The sequence below is a fragment of the Vulpes lagopus genome, chromosome 18 (genome assembly GCF_018345385.1).
Source record: "Vulpes lagopus strain Blue_001 chromosome 18, ASM1834538v1, whole genome shotgun sequence".
In the NCBI taxonomy this organism is placed as follows: domain Eukaryota; kingdom Metazoa; phylum Chordata; class Mammalia; order Carnivora; family Canidae; genus Vulpes; species Vulpes lagopus.
The window spans coordinates 22,364,053-22,388,705 of record NC_054841.1 but is presented as its reverse complement, the minus strand read 5'-3'; the positions used below and the strand labels follow the sequence as shown (position 1 = coordinate 22,388,705).

Here is a 24,653-nt window from a genome sequence, read left to right as displayed (position 1 = left end):
GACCCTGACAACTGGGATCCCTGGGTGGCGCAGCAGTTTGGCGCCTGCCTTTGGCCCAGGGCGTGATCCTGGAGACCCAGGATCGAATCCCACATCATGCTCCCGGTGCATGGAACCTGCTTCTCCCTCCGCCTGTGTCTCTGCCTCTCTCTCTGTGTGTGTGACTATCATAAATAAATAAAAATTAAAAAAAAAAAAAGGACCCTGACAACCCACCATGGTTGGTGAAAATTAGAGCAAGCACAGGCCTCTCCACATTCGTTAAGTATCTCCCCCTTAGTCTGCCACTGTGTTTGGAATTCCACCATTATTGTGACATGTGGGCCCTTCCTGGGTGTCTGAAGTGAGGAGGACCTTGGCTGGGTTTGAATCCCAGCTTCACACTTAGCTAGGTCTCCCCAGGCAAATCATTTCTTCTCTCTCAGCCCAGGTTCCTTATCTGTGAAATGGGGACAGTGGAAGTACAATCCCCAAAGGGTTGCCTGAAGATACTTAAATGGCCTACCATAAATGTCAGTGCCACCACTCTTTCAACGTCCTTCTCTGCCCCCACTCTAAGGGTCTCAGGGCAGCAGCTCAGAGGGAGGCATGGGAAGCAGACACAGACTCTACCAACTTTGTGTTTTGTTTGCAAAAGCCCTGTACCTGAAGTGGGAGAAGTCCCCTATGAATGTGCAATGTGACATGTCCCTACCCCTCTTCAAGCCTTTGTTTTGTTTCTCCATCTTCCCCCTTCTGTACAGTAGAAAGAAGAAGATCAAGAGCTGACTTTTAAAGAGTTTTCTCTTTTTGACTGGCTGGTGATCCAGAGCACAGAGACCTTGTGAACTTGACAACCATTTGTCAAGATTCAGGACTGTGTTGTGTTTTGGGGAGGGAGGAATCATTGCTGGTCAGGGCAGGCAAATCTTGTGACTATACTCTATTACAAGACCCAGTTGCTAAAGTGTAGGCTGAGCCTGGATCCCCACTATGGGCCATTCACACCCACTTTTAGAAATGGGCTTCCAGAGCAGCAACATGGTGGTCAGTCAGCCAGACTGCCTGGCTCCAAGGCTACATACACCAGCCCTTCACATTTGACTTCCCACTTACACCCCTAAGTCACCTCGCACTTGGTTCTTGGCATTCAAGGGACAAGCCATGGCTGAGCTTACCCACCTGTCCTGGTCTGGCTCTCCCGAATGAGGAAGGCCCCTCCAGGGTTTCCAGGCAGCAACAGCAGTTCTTCAGCTTTCTCCCGGCTCAGGCCTTCATACAGCCACCTGGGGGAAGGACAGAGAGAGGTCAGCCTGGGCATGAGTGGGCCAAGACTCTACTCAAACCCCTCCTCTCTCTCTGGGCCTCAGAGTTCCATTTGTACCTTGGTCTCCAAGGGACCCCCAGCTTTGTCTTGCTCCTAGCTCCAGAGGCCTTGGAGGACAACCTCATGGGATCAGCCCCATCCGTTTCTTCCTGGAGACCTCATTCCCAAGTGGCCAGGAGGCTGGAGGAAGGTGGGGTGATCGCAGATTCTCTCCTATCACTGCCCAGCTCCTCTACTATCCCTATGCTAGCCACTCACCTTTCCAAGAATTGCCTGAGTGTGTGTTTGTAATTTTAGTAAATATTTTATTTGAACATTTATTATTATTATTTTTTTTTACTTATTTGAACATTTAAAGTTTAATTTTACAGCCAAAGGGCATGCAAGTGAACATGTATTTATTATCAATGAAATCTAACTCTCATTGGAGCTTATTTGTGGGTAGAAAAGTTGGAACTAGAATGTTCAACATTATAAAATCTTTTTTTTAAGATTTTATTTATTAATTCATGAGAGACACACATAGAGAGAAGCAGAGACACAGGCAGAGAGAGAAGCAGTTTCCATGCTGGGAGCCCGATGTGGGACTCAATCCTGGGACTCCAGGATCATGCCCTGGGCCGAAGGCAGGTGCTCAACCGCTGAGCCACCCAGATGTCCTAAGACATTATAAAATCTTGGAAAAAATCATGCAAGATATCAATCACCATATGTGCTCCCAAAGTACAGATCTTTATGACCTTCTCCTTGGGGCCCTTTTACTGCTGGATCGTTGATTAGTCTGGCCCCCTATTTTCTTTCCCTTTTCACATAATCCTTCACCTATGTCCTTGAAGGACTTAACTGTAATACAGAGTTCAAGGTGTCTTTGCAGGAATTTTTTGGCTTATTAGTCCATTAGCCTTCTAATATTCCCAGAATCATGCCCTGTGATTCCCTGGGAAAAACTACAGAAGCCAACTTGATGGAAATGGCCACCTCCCTGTCATTGTGTGAAATTCCACAGTCAAAGCCAGAGTCAGGGATGAGTCCATTCTAAGGAAATAAATCAGAGAAGCTGTGGCCTGCCTGGTGCCAGCAGCAAATGTAGCCTAGTTTTATAGTAAATAAAACAAGTCATTCATAGGACTTACAAACACAGAGGATGGAGACGGAGTGGCAAGGGAGGGGGACTCTTGGATGTGGCCAGTGTCTCCTTGACTGAAACTTCAGTGCCACACTGGGGATGCAAAACCTCTGGCCAGCAGGGCCAAGCCAGCAGGAAATGGAAGATGGGCTCCACTCAGGTGCCAACGACCTCTACACAAGCTGAATCTGTGAGGTGTCCACACATCTCAGCATCCCTGTGCTACTTTTATCAGAGCCAGGCATCCTGTGAGTCTCAGAAAAGGAAGGCCATCCAGTGCCAGAGCAGTACTTGCTCACAGAAGAGTAGCTGTCATAGCACACACAGCATACTTGCCTGACTCCATGTTATGCAGGTTGATCCCACTGAAAGGCAGTTCCTTTCCTTTCTCTCTCATAACATAGAATTTGTTCTGGAGTTGATTTCTTTTGTCACTCACTTGTGGCAAGTAATGGCTCACACTGTGTAAGATTCCCTGTGTCCTGCCCACTGTGAGGCATCTTTTAGAAGGGCAGGCTTGCCAAGATATGGGGCACCACCCCTCTGTTTTCTTGCCTCAGGACATTTAGGACATGTATGCAGGCTGCTCCCTTTCAGCATTTCTCCTCCATTGAACTCCTAGCCACCCTTCAAAGCCTAGAGGACATCTCTATGATGTCCTTTCTGAGCTCCCTCCTCTGGGCTCCCAGGTCTCACAGGCCAACCTGTTTGCTCTTCTTGAAGACAGGGCCTGGGCTTGATTCTCTCCTGTCCCCAGTTTTGCTCAGCACAGGACTGGCCAAAAAGGACCATGTTTGGGGAAAGGGAAAGTAGGAAGTTCCCCCTAAGGCAGGGCTGGGGTTGTAAACTCACCCATGGGAGATTTTGGCCACGTGGCTGCTGGGGATGCTGTATTCTGTGCCTGAAACTTCTGATATCACTGTCCACCAGTCTCCATCTCTGGAGAGGGAAAGGAGAGGGGAATTGCTCATTTAGGATTCCTGAGGACCTGCCAAGCTGGCTCCTGCACCTGGCCCTCTTCCCAGGGTTCCTTGCACCAGGGAAAGACAGGCAGTACCACCAGTGCTGGTACCTCCTATGCAGGAAATGGCACGATTCAGGGCCCCCTACAAGGCCCTGCCCATCTATAGCTTCTCCCTACAGGTGTGTCAGGCTTCCTTAATCCCACCATTAGGGCTACATGTGGCTCAGCACCAAATTCCCTGCTCTTCTCTCTTGGAGGGAGAGGCCCCTTCTCCCATGAGTGAATCTTCAGGTGCCAGGGGGAAGGAAGCACCCCACCATTCCCCTCATTAGGATAGGACTTACTCAGAGGTGATGGTCAATGGATCCCCCAGTCTCAGTGATGGCTCTGTGTGCTCGCCTACTGGGAAACTGCTCAGGGCCACGGCTGTGGCCCTGCTTCTCTCTGGATGGAGGGACAGAGATGGTCATCCTCTTGGTCAGTCTTCCCTCCCCATTTGAAGTCTACTGGAGTTTGAGCTTCCACCATCAACCCTGCCATGAGCACCCTGGGGAGCATGTCTGCTGAGATCCCAGGAGGTCTACCCTGGAATCTGAAGCTTTTCCAGTGGCCTCTACAGAGTCCTAGGGATGCCCAGACATCTTTTGGTATCACCTCAGGGAAAGGGTTGGTGTGGCAAGAGGGGTAGGGCTCCTGGCTACAATCGCTTAAGATGTTTGAGAAGATTTTGATAGGGACGCCTGGGAGGCTCAGTGGTTGAGTGCCTGCCTTTAGCTCAGGGCATGATCCTAGAGTCCCGAGATCGAGTCCCACATCTCTCCTGTATGGAGCCATGGAGCCTGCTTCTCCCTCTGTCTGTGTCTCTGCCTCTCTCTGTGTCTCTCATGAATAAATAAATACAATCGTTTTTTTTAAAAAGGTAGATTTTGATAAAAGGATTCTGCTGTTCAGCAAACTTAAAAACTATAGCTCTAAGCAGATATCAGCACAGGTCTCTGAGCTCAGTTTCTAAACTTTTTATTTTTTAAGATTTTTGTTCATGAAAGACACAGAGAGGCAGAGACATAGGTAGAGGAAGAAGCAGGCTCCTTATAGGGAGCCTGATGCAGGACTTGATCTCAGGACCCCAGGATCATGACCCATTTGAGCTCAGTTTCTAGAAGGCAGTTTCTGGAAGTTCTAATAATCTAAGGACTGAACAAACTAACTTTGAGGGCTGAGGTCCAAGGGGAGCATGAGAGGAGGATTCCTAGAAGGGTCAATGAAATCACAGATGTGGACAGGCTTTGTAACTCTAGAGTGCCATGCATGTGGGTAGCATGGCTCTTCAATGCCCTCTGTCCAGGATGACAGGTGGAGATCTGTGCTGCCCCAAGAAAAGGTGGGATCCCAGGGGCCTATTGTGCCAGGCTGGCCAAGAAAAGACACCCAGGAGGTGTGTGTGGCTCAGTCAAGTGTCCTGGCCACATACCCGCCATCCCTTATTAAGCAGCTGCTGTGTGTCAGGGTCTGACTGGGTGTATCACTTTGGCCCTCACAAGGCACTGAAATGGTCCTCTCTAGTCAGCTCCACTGCACAGCAAGGCAACTGAGGTGAGACAGGGCACTGTGCCACTAGTGGTAGGTGATAACTGTGACTACTCACAGGCTCAGGTTGGGAGGACTCCAACAGACAGCAGTAGCATCTCTCCAAAAAGGCCCAGACTCCCTGGGATGCTGACAGAGAGGGAGTCACAGAGCCAGAGGATGCCAAGCTGTCTCCTCCCCCACACCATTACTCCAAGACTGGTCCCAAGGACATGGTGGCCATGAGGACAATTTTGAGGTTGGATGGTAGTTGGCAAGCAGCTCCCTCAGCACAGGATGCTCATCTCCTCATCTATCTCAGGGATCAGCCCCCCTTGTCTAACTAGACCTCCTGATACCTGTCCAGGCCTTCTCATCCTGCAAAACCTGCCCTCCACAGGCTGCTGAGAGCCACTTCACCCACATCCCAGTGTCCCTCCCTCTCCTTTCTCTTCATCCCATTTCAGTAGGGGTCTTTGAAACAATAGGAAAAGAGAGACACACTTGTCAGCATGTCACTGCATAAAGCTATGAAAAGCAATCAAGGTCAGCATGAAAAGTTTATCTGTCTCACAGACGCTCCTGAAGGAGGGCTCTGTGAAGCCCTCTAGACAGATGCCCCAGGAAATGGGGGAGGGAGAGCAGATAGACAGACAAGGACCGAGGGGATGGGGCACTGGTGGAGAAGACACAGAGCTGGACATTGTGTTTTTTTTTTTTTAATTTTTATTTATTTATTTTTGATAGTCACAGAGAGAGAGAGAGAGAGAGAGAGAGAGAGAGAGAGGCAGAGACATAGGCAGAAGGAAAAGCAGGCTCCATGCACCGGGAGCCCGACGTGGGATTCGATCCTGGGTCTCCAGGATCACGCCCTGGGCCAAAGGCAGGCGCCAAACTGCTGCGCCACCCAGGGATCCCATGGACATTGTGTTGTATATGGGCCTATGCTCCAGATAGATGTGGGAAGAATGAGGCTGTGATCCTGGAAAGGGATTGGTTCCTATATGTCCTCCCAGACACATGTGAAGATCCACTTGGTGATCCTGAACTGGAGCTCCTCAGAGCCATCTGCAGCACAGGGCTTGGCCATCCCATGGTGCAGGGAAATGCCTGAGGCCTCAATAAACAATGCAAGCAAGTCTTGTGGAGGTCTTCCTCCAACAAGAGTGAAACCAACTGGCCGGGAAGGACCTCTTCCCCTCCTGGAAGCCCTAGCATTGCCCCTGTTGCCACTGAGCTGCATATGCTATCCCCCTGATTGACCCATCTGCCTAACCAACCCACTTTCATCCTTCATTCCCTGGATAAAATGTCTCTTTCTGGGTGAAGCCTTCCTGAGGAGTCCCTCAGCACACACTCTTAATCAGAGTTCCTTAAAATGCATTGTTGGGATGCCTGGGTGGCTCAGCGGTTTAGAGCCTGACTTTGACCCAAGGCGTGATCCCGTGGCCCTGGTATTGAGTCCCACGTCAGGCTCCCTGTATGGAGTCTGCTTCTCCCTCTGCCTATGTTTCTGCCTCTCTCTTCCTCTGTCCTTCATGAATAAATAAATAAAATCTTTAAAAAAAATGCATTGTCACTAAAATCTAACACAATTGTAACTGATTATGGGTTTAGAGCCTGTCTCTGGGGCTTGACTATCCCTAAAGGCAGGGACTATGCCTATCTTGTCCATTGCTATGTCCCCTGGTCCTGGCACAAGGCCTGGTCAGTGGTAGAGCCTTGGTAGATTTTGGATGGATGCAAAGCTAATGGACAATGACTCATGGAAGGGGTTGCTCCAAATCTGTGTCCCTGCTGGGATCAGGGTTGACATACCATAAGAGAGGTCCATCTTTCCCCCTGGAGACCCTGTCACAGAGAGGGAAATGCAGTTTTCCTCGGGTCTCACAGGCAGGGAGAGCCCCCAGGGCACTGACTGGGGGTCAGCCCCCTCAGTAGCCTGGCCGTGACTCAGAGCAGCCTTGGGACCATGGCCTGTGGCTAGATTCAGAGGAAATGAGGGGGAGGTCTGTGTGGTTTCCAGGTCTCTTCCTGTAGGGCCTGGTGCACCTCAGGCTCTCTGCAGATTGAGTGACTAAAAGGAGGCAGCTACCTCCCTGTCAGGAGAACAAAGCCTAGGCGTTAATGCCTGTGGGAGAGGAAGATATTAGAGGCAGGGCTGAGGAGGGAGAGGAGACCCCAGCCATGGCAGGGGAGGTTCCAGACTAGGATTAGCTTCTGCCCAAACACAGACATTCAGATATTTGGCTCTACAGTCTCTTGGTTCTGTTTAAGTATGTCCCCATGTCCTTCCTCCCAAAAGTGCTGCTTGGTTTAGAGTCATCTGTTATCTGTGATGGTTAATTTTGTGTGTCAACATGGCTAACCCACAGTACCCAGATACTGGGTCAAACACCAGTCTAGAGGTCTAGATGTTGCTGTGAAGATGTTTTTAAGATAGATAACAGGGATGCCTAGGTGGCTCAGAGGTTGAGCACCTGCCTTCAGTTCAGGGTGTGATCCTGGAGACCTGGGATCAAATCCCAGGCTCCCTGCATGGAGCCTGCTTCTCCCTCTGCCTATGTCTCTGCCTCTCTCTTTCTGTGTCTGTCATGAATAAATAAAATCTTAAATTAAAAAAAGATGAGATAACAAATTAAGTCAGTGGACTCTGAAAGAAGCAGAGTGAGGACCCTCCATTATGTGGGTGGGCCTCAACTAGTCAGTGAAAGATCTTAAAGGAAAAAGATTGAGGTCCCCTAAGGAAGAGAGAATTCTGGACTGACTCTGGAATTCTGTATTAACTCTTCCTTGGGCCTCTGGCTTGCCAGCCCACCTGCCAGATTTCAGACTCGCCAGCCACCACAACTGTATGAAACAATTTCTTAAAATAAATTCTGTGTCTACACACACACACACACACACACACACACATACACACACACGTACACATACTCTATTGGTTCTGTTTCTCAGAAGAACCTTATGAATACATTATCAAAACCTCAAATCAGGATATGATTTGAGAAAGGATTTGTGGGTCACTTGGGGGAACAAGAAACAAACTGGGGCCATAGTTTTGATATAAAAATATTAGAATTTCTAGGATATTTTGATTGTCTAATTGTCCTAAAAACTGGCATTTTTAGATAGGACTATCTTGAAAATCACAGGTGTAGGCTCAGCATAGGCATTATATGTCCCAATTTTTTCCAACTGCCATGGTTCTAATTTTGCTTCTAGTATTTCACAAGGTAAGAGGAGACATGTTGGAACCACACTGTCCAGTAGAACTTTCCGTGACGAAGGAAATGTTCTATAACTGTGCTGTCCAATAGGTAACCACTAGCTACATATGGCTACTGAGCACTTAAAATGTGGCTAGTGTGACTGAGGAGCTACATATTTAATTTAATTTAATTTCAATGAATTTTACTTTGAATTTAAATGGCCATAGATGGCTTAGAGACTATTATAACAGACAATGCAGCTCCGAAGAGCTATAGAACTAGGGTTGATCTTAGAGTTGCCAGCTCAATTTCCTAATAAACTGAGGAGGAAGGAAGCTCTCCTGGTTAATACCTGTCACTCTCCCACATTTTCTAGCTTACCTGATTGTTTAACTTCTTTTTTTTTTTTTTTTAAGATTTTATTCATGAGAGACACAGAGAGAGAGATTGAGAGAGAGAGGCAGAGACATGGGTAGAGAGAGAAGCAGGCTCCATGCAGGGAGCCTGACATGGGACTCGATCCGGGGACTACAGGATCAGACCCTGGGCGGTGCTAAACCACTGAGCCACCTGGGCTGCCCTTGTTTAACATTCTGACTGCTGAAATGTTAACTCCTCCAGAGCAGGAACCCTGCCATATGGTTCACAGGGAAGGGCCTGGTATACAGCAGGAACTCATTGATACTTGAAGCCGAGCTGGACTGCCTTGTCAGGAAGAGGCAGTGAGTGATGTCTGGGGCCCCGCAGCATTACTGGGTCTGGGAAGCCTACCTGCTTGCATGGGCACAGGGTCCAGTTCTTGGACAGAGGGCCTCGAGCTTGGGCTTGGCAGGGTTTTCCCTCGGCTGAGCTGACCTCCCATTGTTCCTCAGCAGAACACGCAGAAGTACATGGCCTAGAGAAATCTGAAAGAGATGCTGTGATGGACACAGAGACCCTGGTCCCCAGACACTTTCTCCCTCCCCAGCTCAGCCCTGCTGACCAGAGTGAACAATCCCTCTCTCAGCAGGCTCCAGCTCCTCCACCAGACTCTGGAAGCTCTCTTCTCTGCAACTGGACTCTGTTTTCTCTAGTGGGCTGCCCTTTCCCATGCTGCAGCCATGCTCTTCTTGTTTCTGGGCCTTTAATCGTGTGGTATCCCTCCTACTGGCTGGACTGCCCTTTCCCGTGTGGGACTGTCAGGATGGAGGGGGTGGGAGGTCTGGAACCCCCCCTCCCTAGGAATATTTCTCTGAATCCCCCAGCCCTCAGGAATCATTCCTATAACCCACTCAGAACCATCTCCTGACCTGGGATCACATAGGCTGGGGACAATGACAGGACCCATGGCTAGGGTTAAAGGTAGGCAAGGGGAATTTTTTTTTCTTAAGATTTTATTTATTCATGAGAGACACAGAGAGAGAGAGAGAGAAAGAGAGAGAGAGAGAGGCAGAGGTATAGGCATATATATAGGCAGAGGGAGAAGCAGGCTCCATGCAGGGAGAAGTGGGACTCAATCCCAGGACTCCAGGATCACGCCCTAGGCCGAAGGCAGGCGCTAAACCACTGAGCCACCCAGGCTGCCCGGCAAGGGGGATCTGAGGAGGCTTGGGAGCTGGTATCATAATAAGCTAAGGTGACACTAAGCACACTGTGACTGGTGTCACAGGGCAAATTAAGATGACTGGGAGACTGTATACCACAGTGATGACTTGCAAGGCTTTGGAGGGATTGGCTGTCGAACCATTTCCCTGCTCTTTGCCTCCATTTCCTCATCTGAAAAATGGGGATAACAATACCTACATATGGGTCTTAAAGATAGGACATGTGAGAAGCCTGGCCAGGGCCCACTTTTCCTTTATTGTGTTCTGAATGTCGCTTCACCGGAGGCTGCTCCTGAGAGCCTTCCCCTTTTCTCTTTCTCATCTTCCTGTTCATTCTTTCCCAGGTTGTTTGTTTCTTTGTTTTAATCTTGTTTTTAACTAATCTCTACACCCAACATGGGGCTCGAACTCACAACCCTATGATCCAGTGTCCCATACTCTACTGATTACTGAGCCAGCCAGGCGCAACCCCTTCCCAAGTTTTAACTATTCATTTATTAGAGTGTTTATTATTTTTTTAAGATTTTATTTATTTATTCATGAGAGACACAGAGATAGGGAGGCAGAGACACAGGCAGAGGGAGAAGCAGGCTCCATGCAGGGAACCCGATGCGGGTCTCGATCCCGGGACTCCAGGATCATGCCCCGGGCCGAAGGAAGGCGCTAAACTGCTGCGCCACCCAGGGATCCCCTATTAGAGTGTTTAATTTGCCATTATTCCACAGCTCAATGAGGACCAAGACCTCTTTTTCTGTTTCTGTTTCCTCAACATTTCATGAGGCACCTGGCCCATAAAAGATGTTCAACACATATTAACTAAATGGACAAAATGATTATTAGCTCTTTGGACAAGTGTCTTATCCTTAGAATAATTTTAACTCCCAGGTTTCAGGGTAATGGTAATTTTTTAAACATTTTATTAAAGTGTTTCAGGGAAGTGGTTTTGTTCTTTCAGATAGTTTCATATACATACCAGCTTGGTTCCCTGGAGGATCTCATGGAATGACAGTGATATAGCAGGCTCTGGCCTTGCCTTTGAACCCTTCACCATGCTTGAGTAAGTATGGGTTTCTGTCATTATCATGGAGAGTTCTATACTTGTGGGGATGGAACTCCTTAATACAAAATGGGCCCCTTTTTAGGAAATGGCTCCTGGCAGCCATTTCCTGCTCAGACTTTGGGATCCTGAAGCTTTGGCAGGCTGAGATGGTACTGCTGCTTCCTGAGGTATTTAATGCCCTCACTGCTAGGGCTCCCCTGCACATCAGATTTTCGAAATTCCTGCTACTCCTCAGCCTTTCCTTTCCTCTTGGGTATCAGATATAAGCTCTATGCTTAACTGTGTGGACATGAGTCCAGAGAATCTTAGGGAGAGATCTCTCCTGGGTAGCATGAGTGATTAATTCAGACCAACTAGGTTCCAGTTGTGTGACCTCCTTACACAAAGCACATAACCTTGGTCTTGTATTTGAAACGGGGATAGTACCAACTCCACTGGGTAGTGGAGAGAAGTCAGGGAGCTGGTGTAAAGTGGGTGTTTAGTAAAGTTTAGTTTCCTTTCCCCTCCTTCAGCAACACAAAGTTACCACAATCACCAATTGCACTAAACCCAAAGACTTCTTCCTACAGCAGGTGGAGCTGGGAAGCACCCCTTCCTTCCCTGACCTCGCCAGCTCCCTTCATCTGGCCAAGCAGCTTCCTGGGGGTGAAATGAAGACCTCAGGGTACGCAGGCTTAGGAGGAAGTGTGGCCAAAACTTCAAAGAGAATTGAATTATTAATTACATGCGTATTTAAACAATTTACTGTGTGCTATGCACTTTCTAGGGGGCCCAGGCCAGTGGGTGGAAGGAAAGAGTAAAAGCTGCTGAGACTAGCACACTGCCTACCGTTTTTTAATCTTTTTCACTTGATCCTTTGACAGATCAGCAGCTTTGAAACCCATTCACTTACAATGATCAGAGCTCAGAGAGGGTAACCTCGTGCTCACTCTCACACAGCTGGTTAGTGCAGAGTTGGGTCTACAATCCATGTCTTTTGTGTTTTTGTGCTTCTGAAGGTATTTCTCAGTGGTGGAGGTAAGAGTGATGAATTTGGATTGAGCTAAAGGGAGATCTGTCTCTCTACTGAGAAACATCACCCTTGTGAGAGGAACTGTCGATACTATAGTAGAAAATGCCTTCAGAGATGACATTGGAAGGCTGTAACCCAGAGGGGGCTCCAAAGTCATACAGCACATTGGTGATTGAGATGATGGAGATGGGACCAGAATGGGCATGAAAACAAGCTGGAGGATACAATGTAATTCTCTGGTGGGCAGGGTGGGGGGGCCCAGCAGTCAAAGGAGTAATGGGGAAGCCTGGGTTCCTTTGGGGACCCTAAAAACTACCCCCTTACATCCTTAACAGAACTTCTTTTCCTGGAATGTATACCTCCACCCACTGTAAAGCCCACTCCCAGCCTCTGAGGGGACCATCTGTCTTCAGTCCCAGGGCCATCAGAAAACAAAAGCAAGCGTACTTACTGGTTTCCTGTCATCAAAGCTTGGGGCAGGGCCTCAGCTTAGATGCATACTTTGGCTGGAGAGGTTAGGGCTTTGGAGGGCCCTTCTGGACATCTGTCAAAGTCCTTAGTCCTAGGATACCCAGAATCCTCTCAGCCTGGAAGGCTCTTCAGGGAGATGCTCTTGGTATCGCTTTGGGTAGCTCTGCCATCTGTTGTGGTCAGCAGTTTGTAGACCTGCAATGGGACAGGAGACTGGTGCTCCTTAGGGACCCCGGCATTGGACAGCCCTCCCAAGCACAGCCGGCCAGGGAAGAATGCCTGGGGTTCTTTGAGCTCTGTCATAGGGTCCTTGGGGCTCCCGGCTCACATCTGCAGGTTCTGTGGTTCTCACAACCACCCATTTCCTCTGACGGCATCACAGACCATCAAGGAGCCACCTTCCCCAAGTTCCTGTTTCTAAAAGAGAAGCAGCTGCCTTGTCATTATCCTAGAGTTTTTTCTCTGGCTTTGTGGCTTGGTCTTGCCTGAGGAACACAGAACTGAGGTAAATGAGGGGTTTCCTAAGCTTACCTGACTATTATAATCACCTGAGGTTCTTTTGGTATCAGATTCCTGGGCTGCTCCTCCATTTTCTGAATCTAAGTCACCAGAGGGAAGCCGAGGAATCTGAACTTTATATACTCCAAGAGATGCACTTAACTGGTTTCGGGGGAAGCACAGCCTTGGATTGATGTGTCCCAATCTTTAATGTGTATAGGTATCCCTTAGGGATCTTGTTAAATAGCAAGTTCTAGTTTGGTGGGTCTGGGGTGGGGATTGAGGACTGAATTGCTAATGCCACCCAGGCAATACCCATATTGCTGGTCCATGCACTTTGAGTAACAAGACCTGGATAGTGGTTCTCCAAGTGTGGTCTCAGGCCAGTAGCCTCAGCATCATCTGGGAGTTTGTTAGGCAAATTCTTGGGCCCCATCTCAGATCTACTAGATCAGAAACTACATAGCTGTGGCCAGCAATTGCTTTCTGTGTTCTGATGCACAGCCCAAACTGGAGAATCACTCAGGTAGGATAAAGAAATTTCTGACAGAATTGCCTTAAAAAAATTATTTATCCATGAAGGAGAGAGAGGCGGAGACACGGGCAGAGGGAGAAGCAGGCCCCCTGCAGGTAGCCTGATGCAGAAGTCATATCCCAGGACCCCAGGATCACTGCCTGAGCAGACGCTCAACCACTGAGCCACCCAGGTGTCCCTAGAATTGCCTTTGACTGATGTTTTACCTTAAGTCATTAAAACTTAAATAAAACCCCTATCTCATTAAAATAGAAATAACTACACCTACTTCTGCCTTTCCATTGGGGGCTTAGTATTCCTGGAGACATGATTTTTTTTTTTTTTTTTTTTTTTTAAGATTTCAATTATTAGGGCAGCCCGGGGGGCTCAGCGGTTTAGCACCCTCTTTGGCCCAGAGCGTGATCTGGAGACCCATGATCAAGTCCCACGTCGGGCTCCCTGCATGGTGCCTGGTTCTCCCTCTGCCTGTATCTCTGCCTCTCTCTCGAATAAATAAAATCTTAAAAAAAAATTGATTAGAGAGAAAGAGCGCAATCTCACGAGGGGGAGGGGCCATGAGAGAGGGAGAAGACTCCCTCTGCCCGCTGAGCAGGGAACCTGACACAGGGCTCCATCCCAAGACCACAGGTTCATGACCTGAGCTGAAGACAGACACTTGACTGGGTCACCCAGGCACTCTTGAGACATGCCTTTTAACACAAAATGACCCTGAAACAGCTCCTGAGTCCAGTTCAGGCTATGAAGCTTTTACTGGGGCCCTGCCAGCTAGGGCACACTTCAGCTCAGGTTCTCCCTTTGTCTCAGGGAAGGTTGGTTTGAGACTTAACTCCATGGGCACTTGGTGTGAAAAGCTGGGAGGAGCCAGAGTGGAAACACATCCTGTGTAAGAAAGTTTTTTTTTTTTTTTTTAAAGATTTTTTATTTATTTATTCAGAGAGAGAGAGGCAGAGACACAGGCAGAGGGAGAAGCAGGCTCCATGCAGGAAGCCTGACATGGGACTGGATCCCGGGTCTCCAGGATCACACCCCAGGCTGCAGGCGGCGCTAATCCGCTGTGCCACCGGGGCTGCCCAAGAAAGTTCCTAATCAGGATATTAGAATGGGTGATGCCACTCAAGGATGTATCCCCACAGCAGGGAGGGGAATGAGCACAGGTCCACCTTCCTGCTCCTGTCTGCAAACCACTTTGTCTACTTTCTTATCTGACAGGAAAGACTTTCAGACTGGCCTCAAGGTGAGGTCAAAGGAGACACCTGAGAATTAGTTTACCCAGATCTGCTGCTTATTAGTTTTGTGACCATTTGTAGTTACCTTTAGGCCAGTTTCTCATCCACAAAATGGGACTAGCATGTACTTCACTGGACCATTATTAGGAAACATATATGAAGATGCAAATAGCTCCCAGGCTATGGTAGATGCTCAATAAAAGGCTGAATATGAAAATGCATTGAGGGCACCTGGGTGGCTCAGTGGTTGAGCATCTACCTTTGGCTCAGGTCGTGATCCTGGGGTCCTGGGATGGAGTCCCACATCGGGCTCCCCATAGGGAACCTGCCTCTCCCTCTGCCTATGTCTCTGTGTCTCTCATGAATAAATACATCTTTTTTTTTTTTTTAAGATTTTATTTATTTATTCATGAGAGACACAGAAAGACAGAGAGAGAGGCAGAGACACAGGCAGAGGGAGTAGCAGGCTCCATGCAGGGAACCTGACGTGGGACTCGATCCCGGGTCCCAGGATCACGCCCTGGGCTGAAGGCAGCACCAAACCGCTGAGCCACCCAGGCTGCCTGAATAAATACATCTTTTTTTTTTTTTTTTTTAAGATTTTATTTGTTTGTTTATTTGAGACAGAGACTGAGAGGGAGAGGCAGAGACACAGGCAGAGGGAGAAGCAGGCTCCATGTAGGAAGCCCAATGTGAGACTTGATCCTGGCACTCCAGGATCACTCCCTGAGCCAAAGGCAGATGCTCAACTGCTGAACCACCCAGGCGTCCCCGAATAAATACATCTTGAAAAAAAAAAAAAAAAAGAAAAGAAAAAGAAAATGCATTGATTTTGGAAGAACTGGGAAATTTTTCAGGATAGGTGACCTTGACCCAAACACTTAACTCTCAACTATTCCTTGTCTGTAAAACAGACCTGACCACTTTGTGGGGGTGCCATGAGAACTGGGTAAGATGATTTAAAAGGAAAAGCTTTACACAATGGTCTTGTAGAGTCTACCTGGCCACTTCCTTGAATCTCATAAGGCAGACACCCAAGTGTGTTTAGACTGAACAGGGAGAAAGGAAATGAAAATTAAGAGATAAAGTATGGTATGGACCAGTCTGGTGTAGTTAGGAGGGGACGGACTCTAGGCACAAGGCTACAGCGGGAAAACAGGTGACCAGCCATGTCAGATATAGCCATGGTGGCTGGATTGATGTGGGTTTTAAGAGCAACTGTGACCATCAATCACTTACAGCTCAAGAACTATTATGATGTATTGTCTGGAACTCAACTTGGTGACCTATACCTGTCCTGTGCATTTGCTTCATCTCCTTTCTCAGAATGAGCAGGGTCCATGTCATTTTACAAGTAGCTCCAGAGACACAGCAACCTTGAGGTACAAATAGTAGCAGTAGCCCCTGGAGCATTCAAAATTGACCCAAGGTGGTGGCCTCCTGATATCATTGGTGGGTACAAAGACAGCCATTTCTGGAGAAACTGAGTCTGGTCTGTTTGAGGAACCCAGGCAACTGGTTGCAGATTACTACATTACAGTGGGACCCAGCAACCCTACACAGATGGCAGAGCTGAAATGTGGAACATCCTTCCAAGACCTTAGCTTTCCTCCTTTGTCAGAAACTGCATGATCTGTTTTCTCATGATTTTTGGCTTGAGGGGAATAGAGATGTATCTAATGGATTTGGAGTTCAATCTTAGATGGGTTTATTGGTATGACCTTGGGCAAATTATTTATATGGAGTCTTAATTTCTTCTTGGGTGAGATAATGACCAAGTATGTGAAAATGCCCAGTACGAGGCCCATATACAGTAACTTGGTTCCACCCCGAGCCCCAGTTCATGGCTTGAGAGAAATAACACCAGCAATCAGGTAACAATGAGACATATACAGCTTTATTTAATAATCTGTAAAAAGTTGTACTCTGGCAGAGTGACGCATTCCCTATCTCAGCAGAAAGCGAATACTATGTCTGAAAAGCCCCTCCCTAAGATTCGGAACTGTGGAACCCTGAGCTTACATATGATGCCCTTAAGAGATGGGCCCTTGCTATGTGGTGGCTGGTATCATCCTCCTCCCAGCAATACTCTGGCTGGCTGCAGCCCCTCACACAGCAGTCCACTAAACACCAATTGTACCTGCACATGCTGCCTTTATAGACTGGCCCCTTCACTCTTTTCTTTAAGAACTGTCAGGAATCTTTCTGAGAAATGGGTTCTGTACCAATTTCACTTACAAAGCAACTGAAGTCAAGGCTATGCCTGTGATGCATGACATTCTGTTAAGGTCTGTACCTCTTCCTCTAGCTGGTTCCTATGTACATTAATTTTCAGGCCATACCTCTCCTTTTTCAGAGGATTGAGGGGTGGAGAAACACTCTTCATCACAGACCCAGGAGGCACTTCTAGTGGCTATCTGGTAAGATAAGACGCTGCAGTGACAGCAGTTCTGCTCTGGCAGAGCAGAGGTCTGACATTTTGTTTTCCACTTTCCTGTGCTGTGATGAAGCCACATTCACTTCTTAGGAAAAACTTCATGTTGCATCAGAACCTCATCATTTATGGGCTTCTAAAAGAATATATCCCTCCCTTTTATTTACAGAATAACATATGTGAATGCATTTGGACAGAAGGAGGTGGCTGGTCACCCTACCTGCCTCTCTATGTAACAGGCTCCTTTCTATTGGTCACAATCAACAGTAAGCATGATCTTCCACATTCCTCAGAGCTGCTGAAGTTACTTTGCAAATCTTGTTGACCAATTTGGAACCAAAAGAGAATGCAGTGGCCTACCCAACCTAGAAACCTGTTCTGTATATTTCCCTTAAAAATACCATTGAAAATGAAAAAAAAGTTCCCCTTTGTTTTTTAGTTTTCTGGGTTTTCTTTGCAGAAGCTCTACAAGAAAGCACATCTAAAATCACAGAACTATGCACACACAAACACAGACACGCGTGCTCACACACATACATCAGGATCAAAGAATCTTGTCAGATACGTAGTTGGGAAAGCACGAGGAAAAGCTGGCAAGAGAAGATATGGAAATCTGATCAGATAAAGATGCTAGAATGTTACAGTAATGGTAAGGAAGTGGTCCTTGGTACATACAAAAAGGAGGGTGGGCAGGCAGTGAGAATGATAAATCCAGGATACCAGAGAGTGTCAGTGGCCATGCAGGAGTTAAAGATAAATGCCAGTTTGCTGGATGAAATGTTATATTATGGAGTGGCTGGTTGAAAGAGGGTGGACTTGCATGGTCCAGGGGAGGAGCATCTGCTTAACAGGACACCTCCATGGTCTGGTGTCTATCCACAACATCTGGGGACTCAGAGGATTCTTGAGTTCCATCTGACTGATTGCTGGTGACAGATCGGCTGAAGGCACTTTCTCCAGAGCCGATGCTACTCGAGGTTGAGTGGGTTCGTGATCGGGCGAGCCGGGTCATGCTGGCAGATGGTACTGTAAGAAAGAACCAAGAAGACTAGAAGATGGTACCCTGGCTAAGATTAGTTAATCCAGATATTTTACCAAAGGCTTTGTTTAGCTTTCCCAACTCATTTAAGGTGAGATCCAGGACAAGACATAGCCATCTCCACTTTGCATTATTTGCTTAGGTAAATGGCTATATGCAAGGCTGCTTTAATCTTCTGGATCTGGTTGGAATCTTGGCTGATTCTAGTCCATAGAAGAATATGGGGAAACCTAAGTCCAGAGTATAGCCTCTTAGCTATGCCCACGCCATTCATACAGTGATTAGGAGAAAGGCTTTGGGAAACCAAATAGGTAACCAAAACCTGCAGTGCATGCAAGACTAAACCAAAAGAAAGACGAACCACACAAGTATGAAAGTGTTTCACAAACACAGTGCAAGCCCGATACAACAAGACTACCATCCGTGTCCACAGGCTACCTTTGCTACCTGGGGAGGAGACATATACAAAAGTGTGGGTACAGGGGAGGGCAGGTGAGCCCGGTGCTGACCTCTATGCAGGCAGCAAGGTACAGGGTGCCTGCAAGGGAAAGGTTCTGGGCAGGGGGTGTTTCACTCAGACTACTGTCCTACCAGTGCTTTGACCTCAAAGTCCTTCCAGGTTGGCCAGGACATGGTCTTACCTGGCATAACCTCCCTGCCTATCTTCCTGAGGCACCGGCCACTCCCCAAGCTGTCATTTCAATGCTGGGATCAAAAGATGCCATCACCTGTTAACTGCTGAGTTTTCTAGGCACAGGCTCTGACACTCCTATTTAGAAGCAAGGCTGCCCTTCGACTCCTGTGTCTGGGGTTCATGCCAGGATCAGTAAGAAGAGGGGTTCTGCCTACAAAATTTCAGCTACTGCTGTGACCCTGGATTTGGATGATAAGAGGAAGCCTGGCTATTACAACCCGCTCTTTTCTTCCTGGGGAACCAGGGCTGGACCTGCAGGCTAACCCTCTTAGGGCACAATGAGCCACGTTCTATCGGGCTCTCACTGCACAGGAAAACCGCGGACATGCTGCAGGCAGCCAATGCAGCCAGGAGAGCGTGGCTGGGAGGCAGGGGCGGGGCCAGCACAGAGGAATGTACCTGGCTCGGTGCTCAGGTGACTGAGCTGCACATACGGGACTGGAAGCAGGATGGACACAGGAAAAGGCAGGTTAGTGACCCAAGAGTGCCAAGTGGCAACCTCGGCTGCCTAGTAAACACTGTCAGAATATTCTAAGCCGGGGATGAAGTTTTATTTTAAGGTCTCAGAGAGGTGAGGCTGATTGATGTTTTATTAGCATCTCAGATGTTACTTTTCTCAACTAGTTGAGGGCAACTGTTTTCCCCTCTACTATAAACAGCCATCTGTTTTGGATCAGAAATGGACTGAAAGATCAGCTGTCTCCTAGGAAAGGGATGAGAACTGGCTAGGGGAGGGACTTCTCCTCCCAGTGAGCCAGAGAGACGTGGGTGTGGGCTCGGCTGGTAGTGGCTCACAGATGGGGATGACACAGCCGCTCTAGACGAGACATACACAGTCTGCCTGCCAGGCACAAGGCTGTACCCAGGGGTCAGTTGCTGCCCAGGCAGCTGTTCAAAGGTCATTTTTCACATTTACACCAAAGACAGGGAAAAAAACAAAACAAAACAAAAAAAACACCCTACTGGGTAAAGAGCTCTGTACCTGGGTTCAAGAGTTTTTCTTCTTAAAAATTCCAAGGAAGGAGCAAGTGTGGATAGTCTGTGACAAATGAGAAAGCTTAGGGGTCTTACAATACAAGAGACCAGGACAGTGGCACACGATATGGACACATCCTTGGACTCCCTCTAAACTACTCTAGAAGTTCATTTTCTGTGGCGGGGCAGATGTAACTGAGGGCACTACCCTTTATTCTGAAGTCTCCATTGTGTTTCTCTAGGCCAGGATTCATTACCAGCTGAGTTCAAAAGCAAATCATAATTTCAGGTTCAGAACCTTAGGAAAGCCTAAGCCTCAGTGCCTAAAAACGGGGGCTCTGGAATCAGACTGGTAGGGTTCTACAAGTGAATTGTTACCTGGAAATGTGCTTAGCCTCTTCTTGAGCTTCAGTTTCTTCTTCTAGAAAATGGGACTAATAACAGAACTTACCTCTTAAGGTTACACAGAATGCCTGGCACAAGGTAAGTGCTTAATATGAATTAGCTCACCTTACATATATGCACACATGAATGCTCCATAAACGTTTTGGTTTCTACTTGACTGCAGGCTGGCTAGCACAGAGGTTATGCCCTGAGAAACGTGGGCTCCCCAGATGTCAAAATGATCCCATTATCCTTAGAGTTTTGCTAGAAAGTTTTATCCTACTCACTGTAGCCCATTCCTTGCAAAAAGTACTTGAAGGCCTCGGTGAGCTTTCCAGGCTAGGAGACAAAATAAGAAGGTATTAATCTTTGTACAGGCAAAGTGGTAGAATCAAATGAGTGTTTTAAAAAAAAGAAAAAAACAAACTCCCTCCTTACCTGTACAACTTGGGGCAGTCCACCACAGTCCGCCATCTAAAAGAGGAAAAATATGTAAGTCACCTGGTATTTACACTTAGGGGACATACTCTGAAAATCCATGAGTCCTTTCAAACAGAACAGGATTGAATTTTAGGTTCCTAAACTTAATGTGTAACTGCAACCAAGTGTACATTTCCTTAATGCACCCTTATATAAAAACATCCTAGCAATAACTTGGGGTGTAAATCTGAAAAGATTATTAAATACTTATTAATCAGTAAGATGCAGAGCCTGGCCTTCAAGCCCAGACTGGGAATCCTCCATTAGGGGTGACAATGAAGTTAACCACCATCTTCAACTAGGGTTCTGCCCCCAACTGAAGAATGTTACTTTCAGGGTCCTCAAACAGCATGACCCTAACTTCTCAGGGTTCCATGCTTCCTAAGTTCCCTTTGAGCCCTATATTATCTTCATTCTACACCTCAGGGAATTTCTCCAATCAGATGGTGATGCTGAATTTAGCCAACTCACTTGGTCAGCTACTTTCCTCTCAAAGCTGGATTTGGTAAGGCTGTCTCTCACTCATAAATATTTACAGCTGGTTATTCTCACCTGTGCAAGGATTTCTAGAATAGTGTTTTGTAAGTAGACATTGTAATTACCTAACTTGTTAAAACTCAGATTCTTTGGTTTCTGCCCTTGAAATTCTGATTTAAAATTTGCATTTCTCGGGACACCTAGGTGGCTCAGTGGTTCAGTGTCTGTCTTTGGCTTAGGTCATAATCCTGGGGTCCTGGGATCGTGTCCCGTATCAAGCTCCCCACAGGGAGCCTGCTTCTTTCTCCCTCTGCCTCTCTCTCTCTGTGTCTCTCATGAATAAATAAATCTTTAATGAATAAAGAATTTGCATTTCTCTCTCTCTTTTTAGAGAGAATGGTGTTGAGGGGAGGGGCAGAGAGAGGAGAGAGAGAATCTTAAGCAGACTCCACTCAGGGCAGGACTCAATCTCACAACCCTGAGATCATGACCTGAGCCGAAATCAAAAGTTGGATGCTTGACTAAGCCACCCAGGTGCCCTAAGAGATTGTTGGGTTTTTTTTTTTTTTTGAAGATTTATATATTTTAGGTGCGCTTGCATGGCTCAGTCGGTTAAGTGTCTGCCTTTGGCTCACGATCCCAGGGCCCTGGAATCGAGCCCTGCATTAGGCTCTCTGCTCAGCAGGGAACCTGCTTCTCCTTCTCCTGGTCCCCCTGCTTGTGCATGTGCATACGCTCTCTGTCAAATAAATGAAATTTTAAGCCTCTTTTAAAAAAAAAACTATTTTAGGGAGGGGTACAGAAAAAGAGAGTCCCGAGCAGATTCTGCACAAAGTTCAGAGCCTGATGTGGGGCTAGATCCCACAACCCCGAGATCATGACCATAGCCAAAACCAAGAGTCAGACACTTAACTGGACCCCAAATAGTCACATTTCTTATTTTTTCATTTATTCAAGATTTTGTTTATTTGAGAGACAGAGATAGCAAGAGAAAGCACAAGTGGGAAGGAGAGGGAGAAAAAGGCTCCCTGCTCAGCAGGGAGCCCAATACAGGGCTCAATCCCAGGACCCTGGGATCATGACTTGAGCTGACGGCAGATGCATTAATGGACTGAGCCACCAAGGAGCGCCTCCCCCCCCCTTTTTAAAGACTCATTTATTAATTTTATTATTATTTTTAAAAAGATTTTATTTATTTATTCATGATGGTGGGCAGAGGGAGAAGCAGGCTCCATGCAGGGAGCCTGACGTGGGACTTGATCCCTGGTCTCCAGGATCACAACCCAGGCCTAAGGCAGCGCTAAACCACTGGGCCAATGGGGCTGTCCCGGCTGACTGGAATTTTATTTTATTTATTTTATTTTTTTTTTTTAATTTTTTTATTTATTTATGATAGTCATACAGAGAGAAAGAGAGAGAGGCAGAGACACAGGCAGAGGGAGAAGCAGGCTCCATGCGCCGGGAGCCCGACGTGGGATTCGATCCCGGGTCTCCAGGATCGCGCCCTGGGCCAAAGGCAGGCGCCAAACCGCTGCGCCACCCAGGGATCCCTGACTGGAATTTTAAAAAAAGGTATAGGAGATGGGTCGCCTGGATGGCTCAGTGGTTGAGCATCTGCCTTTGGCTCAGGGCTTGATCTCAGTCCCAGGATCGAATCCGGCATTGGGCTCCCTGTGAGGAGCCTGCCTCTCTCTCTGTTTCTCTCGTGAATAAAATAAAATAAAATAAAATCTTAAAAAAAAAAAAAAATATATATATATATATATATATGCACGCCTGGGTGGCTCAATTGGTTGAGCATTCAACTTTTAGTTTTGGCTCAGGTCATGATCTCAGGGGTTATGAGATTAAGCCCCATGTAGCTAGCTTGGACCCTGCTTAAGATTCTCCTTCTTGGACTTGATGGAAGCTTAAATAAATGAAAAACATACTTAGCCCCTAGAGGGAAAAACTAATAATGTAAAGATGTCAATTCTCTCCAAGCTAATAAATCTCTTTAATGCATCTCCAATAAAAATCCAAAAAGAGTCTATAGGGATTTAGACAAGATGATTCTAAAATTCACTTGGAAGAATAAGTGAAAACCTACCAAAAAAAAAAAAAAAAAAAAGATTCTCCTTCTCCCTCCCCCTCTGCCCCACCAGAGTTCCTCGTGCTTTTTCTCTGTCTCAAAAAATGAACCACTGTTTCTCTTTTTTTTAAAGATTTTAAAAAATATTTTATTTATTTATTCATAGAGAGAGAGAGAGGCAGAGACACAGGCAGAAGGAGAAGCAGGTATCAATACAGAGAGCCTGACGTGGGACTCAATCCAGGGTCCCCAGGATCACGCCCTGGGCTGTAGGCGGCGCTAAACCGCTGCGCCACTGGGGCTGCCCTGAACCACTGTTTCTCTTCGCTAGCATGAAAACTTTCTTTGAGGTGAGGACTGTTGTTTAGCACATGGGAATGCCAAAGCAAGCACAGGAATTTGAGGTCAATGGAACAGTCCCTTAAAATTTCACAAATAATATCAGGAACAAATATATACCCTGATTGAAGTATAAAACACAATTAACTGGAAGAGGCTGTATTTTCATGAAGCTTAGGAGCCAAAATCTGATATAAAACAACATATGCAGAGAGAAAGAGAATATTAGGAGAGACTATTTCTAAGTCTGATGCCTATCAAATAGTTGGAGAGTCAGTTCAATTATGCTGTTATGGTAGGCCCTTCTGCCCAGAAATAACTACATCTATAGCTACTACAGAGTTCGGTTTTGTGCTTTCAGAATACTGACTCAAATCTGTAGTGAAAAACTATTTGAAACCATATGCTAATAACATCCCTGTTTTGGTCCAGTTCATCAACCACCTGGACCTCAGAACATTTTGTGTTCTGTCACCTCAGAGCATTAACCTCCCGTTCTATTTCCAGGAACTTTGGCCTGCTTCTGGTGATAGCACCTCCCTTTCAAGCACTTCAAAGAGAAAGAGAAGAAAGCAGAGTTCTTCAGGCTGAGAAAGTAGCAGGAAACATAAGATCTGGCATTTAAGTACAGTAATCCATATTCAAATCAGGGTGTCAGAACTCTGGACATTTTACTACAGGCTGTAGAAAAAGCAAGGTTGACACTCTTGCCTGGGGTATAATGAAAAGGGGGAGAGAAACCTGACACCAACTAGACATTCAGTATAAAAGTTGCTCTCTATTTGCCCTAAGAGAAAGAAAATATACCCACCCTCAGCATTAGAATGTTACTGGAAGCTTTCTTATTAATACAATGGGACATAACATGTAAATAATTATCATTCATCTTAATTCTCACGATATTAAGTAATGCTAATGAAGTTTATAATGACATGGGAAAATGCTCATGTTAAAAAGTTGAGGAGGGGGACACCTGCATGGCTCAGCGGTTGAGCATCTATCTGCCTTTGGCTCAGGGTGTGATCCTGCAATCCGGGATCGAGTCCTGCATTGGGCTCCCTATGGGAGCCTGCTTCTCCCACTACCTGTGTCTCTGCCTCTCTCTCTCTGTCTCTCATGAATAAATACGTAAATCTTTTTTTTTTTTTAAAGATTTTATTTATTTATTCATAGAGACAGAGAGAGAGGCAGAGGGAGAAGC

General features: G+C 46.8%; 2 protein-coding genes across 8 annotated transcripts in view; both read right to left on the bottom strand.

Moving 5' to 3' along the window:
• Positions 1–13,418, bottom strand: part of SLA2 (Src like adaptor 2) — a 29,649-nt gene extending 16,231 nt beyond the window's left edge. Inside the window, exons 1-5 of one of the 2 annotated variants that reach the window (XM_041732455.1) lie at positions 12,281–13,418; positions 8,946–9,079; positions 3,741–3,840; positions 3,285–3,371; positions 1,162–1,265 (exon numbers count right to left, since the gene is read on the bottom strand). In XM_041732455.1, coding sequence (XP_041588389.1) covers positions 1,162–1,265; positions 3,285–3,371; positions 3,741–3,840; positions 8,946–9,036 — 382 coding nt within the window. In that variant the 5' untranslated portion in view covers positions 9,037–9,079; positions 12,281–13,418. The remainder of the gene's footprint in view (positions 1–1,161; positions 1,266–3,284; positions 3,372–3,740; positions 3,841–8,945; positions 9,080–12,280) is intronic. The other variant, XM_041732456.1, reaches the window with a different exon arrangement.
• Positions 13,419–16,434: 3,016 nt separating this feature from the next.
• The window catches only part of NDRG3 (NDRG family member 3), a 78,903-nt gene continuing 70,684 nt past the window's right edge, over positions 16,435–24,653 (bottom strand). For 2 of the 6 annotated variants that reach the window (XM_041732892.1, XM_041732893.1), the window contains 4 exons: positions 20,524–20,559; positions 20,373–20,424; positions 19,126–19,164; positions 16,435–18,019 (listed from right to left, as the gene is read on the bottom strand). In XM_041732892.1, the coding sequence (XP_041588826.1) occupies positions 17,838–18,019; positions 19,126–19,164; positions 20,373–20,424; positions 20,524–20,559 (309 nt within the window). In that variant the 3' untranslated portion in view covers positions 16,435–17,837. Of the gene's footprint in view, positions 18,020–19,125; positions 19,165–20,372; positions 20,425–20,523; positions 20,560–24,653 lie in introns of those variants that run through there. The other 4 variants (XM_041732895.1, XM_041732894.1, XR_005984416.1 and 1 more) reach the window with 3 other exon arrangements.